Source organism: Megascapheus bottae, chromosome 16 (assembly GCF_031878675.1).
Source record: "Megascapheus bottae isolate mThoBot1 chromosome 16, mThoBot2.hap1, whole genome shotgun sequence".
Classification (NCBI taxonomy): Eukaryota; Metazoa; Chordata; class Mammalia; order Rodentia; family Geomyidae; genus Megascapheus; species Megascapheus bottae.
In genome coordinates this window covers 32,780,326-32,784,943 of record NC_143524.1, presented here as the reverse complement: position 1 = coordinate 32,784,943, position 4,618 = coordinate 32,780,326, and the positions used below count along the sequence as shown (strand labels likewise).

Below are 4,618 nucleotides of genomic sequence, written 5' to 3'. Positions count from 1 at the left end.
GTAGCTAGGATAACAATGTGAGCCACCAGTGCCCCACTACATTCTATCTGAACCCAGTCAATTTTCAAGGATGGAAGACCTGCGCCCAAATGCAACAAATCTCTTTAAGCTTCTCCAAGATTACCCAGCTTTCTTTTTCTTTTTGTCAGACCTGGGCTTGAGCACTGTCCTTTGACTTTCTCAAGGCTAGAGCTCTACCACTTGAGCCACAGCACCACTTCTGGCTTTTTTCTATGTATGTGGTACTGAGGAATCAAATCCAGGCCTTCACACATGCTAGGCAAGCACTCTACTACTAGGCCAAACTCCCGGCCCCCAGGGTTTGTCTATACCAGACCTTCCTCATGTTGATATTACGTTCTAATGCACCCACCACAGATCCACTTCAGCACTAAATAATAAAGGTACTTATAATTTTCTGTGACAATAGTCATTAACTCTTTTAGTTGAAACCATAAAAAAAAAAGAACACATGCGAAGTCTTTAGAAACAAGGCTTGAGGGCCCGGGAGTTTGGCCTAGCAGTTAAAGTGCTTGCCTAGCATGCACAAAGACCCGGGTTCAATTCCTCGGTATCCCACATACACAACCAAGCCGGAAGTGGCAGAGACGAGACTGCAACAAGCGACAGAGAGCGAAAGCAAGCAAGCGGAGCCCAACCGAGTGGTGGCCGGAGCGAGCGGGGCCAGGAGCGTGCGGGAGCGAGCCTGACCGGAGCGAGCGGGGCCAGAAAGAGAAGGGGGCCCAAAAAAAAAAAAAAAAAAAAAAAAAAAGAAACAAGGCTTGATAACCACCAGCTACACACTGTTTTAAATGAAGACAAGTTAGAAAAGGATCAATGTTTGTCACTAATATACCTCAGTTTGGAATAAAGAATCACAGAAAAAGCCTTTATCGAAACAAAGATTTTATTTTATTGCTTGAGTACAGACAATTTATGCCACTAGGGCAGAGGCTGTGGATGATTCACTGAAAAGGAAAAAAAAGAGAAATGTGAATCAATACTGGTCCTTGTTATCCATTTTTGGCAATCTATTTTCTTTCCAAAGGAACCATTCCTAAAGAGTAAAAGCATAAAATGGAGTTCCAGTAATCAGCTCACTGTGCTCAAGAATGACAATTCTCACTCAGACATCCAAGGAAGAACTGGCCAACATGAGGAAGTAAAGACCCTTCTGGTGGAAACTGCGAATGTTTGGATACCAATCATCATAGTGAGAAATTTAGTGTAAAAACTTAAAATTTGGGTGGAGGAGGGAAACGGGGACAAAAACTTAAGAAGGGGTATCAATGTGTCAGAAATAATGCACCTACTATCTGGTGAATGGAACTGTAACCCCTCTCTATACCCAGACAATAAAGCAGAAATGTTGAACAACAACAAAAAAGCACTTAGATCATATCTATGATTGTTCCCACAACTACAATGGCAGAGCTGAGTTAAAATACTAACTACATGGCTTAAACTGCTAAAATATTTACCACCGGGCTTTTTGTTGCATGTACTGCTGACTGTTAAAATACTTACTATTTCCAATTAGGGGGGAGGACCCGCTTGGTCTTATAATAGCGAGCCAATCGGTGAATTCGGCTCTCTATCAGAATCAGACGGAATTTCGCATCTTTATCCTAAAAATCAAACAACAAAAACAACTCCAAAATAAACATTATGTTGAAAAGTTACTGTGAACTTTGCCTGTTACCCTTATTGTATTCTTAATAGAATCACAGGCTAGGGTTTACCTTGCTACAGAAAAATCCCCCAAGCCATTTAAGGCTTCCAGAATTACAGTGAACAAAAGCAGTTGCAAAAGCTGTTATGGTATTAGCTTGAAATCCAAAACACTAGGGAGAAGCTGAGGTAGAATTTCAAGTACCAGTCCAGCAGAAGAGTACATAGGGAAAACTCTCAAAAACCAACCAGAGCAACTGTCCTGTTAAACAGTATTTCAGATACTTCATATTAGAGATGTCATTATGTGCTGAAATAAGTAGGTATGAGAAACTCTCAGTATCAAGGCTTTTTATTTACCCTCTTACCTTTCTATTCCTCTCAAGATGCTTTCTGACAGCAACTGCTTTCTTAATTAAATGGTAGAGATCCTCAGGAAGATCAGGAGCAAGTCCTTTGGACTTGAGGATTCTCAAAATTTTATTGCCTGTCACAAAACGTACTTGTGCAACGCCGTGCGAGTCCCTCAGGATCACACCTGGAAAGGAAATAATATACTATTAACTTTAAAAACCAAACACAAAAACTGGAGGTAAGTTATTCCTCACTAAAGCTTCTGCAAAATAGGTCTATTTCTATATACTCACAAAAATGGATATTTCAATGAGAATGCTAGGAAAAGAAACACTTCTAGTGCTAACTGCAAATGTCCCAAGGCTATCAACAGTGAGTTTGCTAAAATGTAACTAACTACAGCTATCAGAAGGTCCTATTATCTATTTTATAACTAGAATCAGCTACCATTTCTCCTTTGACTAGTTAATTCTCCAGAGATTAGAAGGATATTCAGCTTAATGCTGGGCATCATTTCCCTACCTGAACAAAGTCATAAGCTACTAATTCATCCCCATCCGAGAAAATGTGTGCAATAGCCAATCCTAACTGCTTCCATTTAACAGTTGTGATGTGGGTGTGGGGTTTTAACCTGTTTCCAGAGTAAAATGGACAAGCCTCTGTAAATACTGCTGCCATAATTAACTCGAAACTTCAGCAATTAAAAGTTAGGTCCCAGTTCTCAAAGAAGCCAGATTTAATTAGGTATATAACTCTAAAAAGACACCGAACTGGCAATTTGCCCTGCAGCCTTTCCCAACAAGTCACATGAAGGGAGGCGGAAAATCGACAGTGGAGGTGAGTGCTCACCGATCTGTGAGGGAGTCAGGCCTTTCTTGGCGAGTTTGTAAATCTGTTCCTTCACGTCTTCAGACGTCAACTTCAGCCACTGTTGATGGAACAGAAATCGGCCTGAGGACGGGGAAGCCGGGATGGTGCGGTTCCCTTCCCGACCAAAGCCGCGCTCCCCATGTGCACACACAGGTTCCCGCGCTAGGCGCGGCTCCCCCCGAGACCGGATCTCACCACCTTCTCTCCCGACCGAGCGCGCTACTTACGGTGGGGACGCTGCGGCGGTACGGCAGAGCCGACTGGGACAGGCCCTTCCTAGGGAAAAGAGGCGCACAGCTCTAACAGCGGCCCACGACCCAGCCCACAACACGACCCCCACCACACGCGGGCCACCCTCTCTCCCTCCCCCGTCAGGTAGCCCAAGCAAACAGTCCGGATCGGAGCCACGAGCTCACCCGGGAGCGTGCATGCGACCCATGATGGCGGCGGTCTGGCAGCAAAGAGAGCGAGGATGAGAACGCCGCAGGAAACTACCCCGCAGGCAGGAAGTGACCTCATACGTGCGCTCTTCCGCTCACGCAGGGGGCGGAGCTACGCCAGCGCAGCTACCGACGTTCGTTTAACTACAGATCCCAAGATGCATTTCGAAGCGGCCTAAGAGCCCGCCGTTATTCCTATACGGTCTCCGTCTGGCCAAGATCTCCCCACAAACAAGTAGCGAGTTGACTCCGTCTTCAACTTGCAGACAAGAGTTCCTCGCGTGCGGGCACTTTTGGAACGAAGTTCTTCCTGAGCGTAATTGGTCCAGGGTCGAATCGCGGACCCAAGAGTGGGAAGTACTGAAAGTTGTAGGGATCGGTGCGCCCTTTGCCTTTAATCCGCCGGTGCTATGGTATGGACGGGTGCTGTACTAAGTAATGGCAGTGGCAGACAACCAGCCAGCTTTGCCACGTAGTTCTAAATCCTTAATCTAAACTCAGGTGTGAGGTCACTGCGGATTTGAAACCGGGCCTACGGGGCTTCGTCCCCAGGGTAGACCGCAGCCCCCAGTCCCCTCCTTACCCTCCCCCCCCCCCCCCCCCCGTGCTGCACGCCAAGGGAGAGCTGGAGAGCGGGAAAGCAGATTGGAGAGTGCGGAGACCGAGAGCATAAGTGAGAAAAGGCATCTTGCAACCTGGGTAAAATAAGGGGGGCGTGGCCTGTAATTTCGGCTATGGCAGTTGGCATTAGATTCAGAGAAGGGGTGTGGGTGTGGGGGGGAGTTAGCAAGAGGCTTGGCTCAGATTAGAACCCTTGATGACAAACTGGAGACTGTTAAAGGGACACTGTAGCTATCTACAACTATAAGAAGGAAGCTTGGCCCTGGGAAGAAAGCAGCTCTGAAGTGGGTAAACTGTTGACAAGTTAGATATTAAAATGTCCACCTGCTTCCACCTATGTCTGCGTGATGAGTAACTGTCCCAAACTTTAAGAATTTAAAACATAATGTTTTCCCTAGCAAAGATATCGAATTTACATTTTAAGCTTAGATGTGGCATAGGCATTTCAAACATGGCTCTATGTGTGGCACCAGACCCCTTCATTTCAGATAGTCAGTCTACTCAAATACTAATGTAGACGCCTTCACTTTTCCTCATCTCTCTAAAACATTAATCTGAGCACATCTCACCACAAAAACATAACGAGAATACACGGACTTCATTTCTCAGTAGTGACTCACTGTCTGGTGTAAGAAACTTTGGGCAACGTGTAAAACATAACT

The 4,618-nt window shown here is 45.6% G+C and overlaps 1 protein-coding gene and 1 non-coding gene across 2 annotated transcripts; both read right to left on the bottom strand.

The window, feature by feature from the left end:
* Positions 1–889: 889 nt before the first annotated feature.
* Positions 890–3,345, bottom strand: Rps13 (ribosomal protein S13). Its single transcript, XM_090348065.1, has 6 exons — positions 3,312–3,345; positions 3,123–3,171; positions 2,875–2,953; positions 2,040–2,209; positions 1,528–1,628; positions 890–968 (listed from the first exon to the last, which is right to left on the bottom strand). The coding sequence occupies exons 1-6, from the start codon at positions 3,332–3,334 to the stop codon at positions 935–937; spliced, it is 456 nt and encodes a 151-aa protein (XP_090204191.1). The 5' UTR covers positions 3,335–3,345; the 3' UTR covers positions 890–934.
* Positions 1,123–1,217, bottom strand: LOC150053132 (small nucleolar RNA SNORD14). The gene has a single exon (XR_016538167.1). It is a non-coding gene; the product is annotated as a small nucleolar RNA SNORD14 (small nucleolar RNA).
* Positions 3,346–4,618: the final 1,273 nt, after the last annotated feature.

Coding starts and splice junctions, on each gene's coding strand:
- Rps13 (XM_090348065.1), bottom strand. CDS start 3,334: ATGGGTCGCATGCACGCTCCCGG. Junction 2,954..3,122: donor ACCGCCGCAGCGTCCCCACC/GTAAGTAGCGCG, acceptor TTCCATCAACAG/TGGCTGAAGTTGACGTCTGA. Junction 969..1,527: donor CTCCCCCCTAATTGGAAATA/GTAAGTATTTTA, acceptor TTTCCTTTTCAG/TGAATCATCCACAGCCTCTG.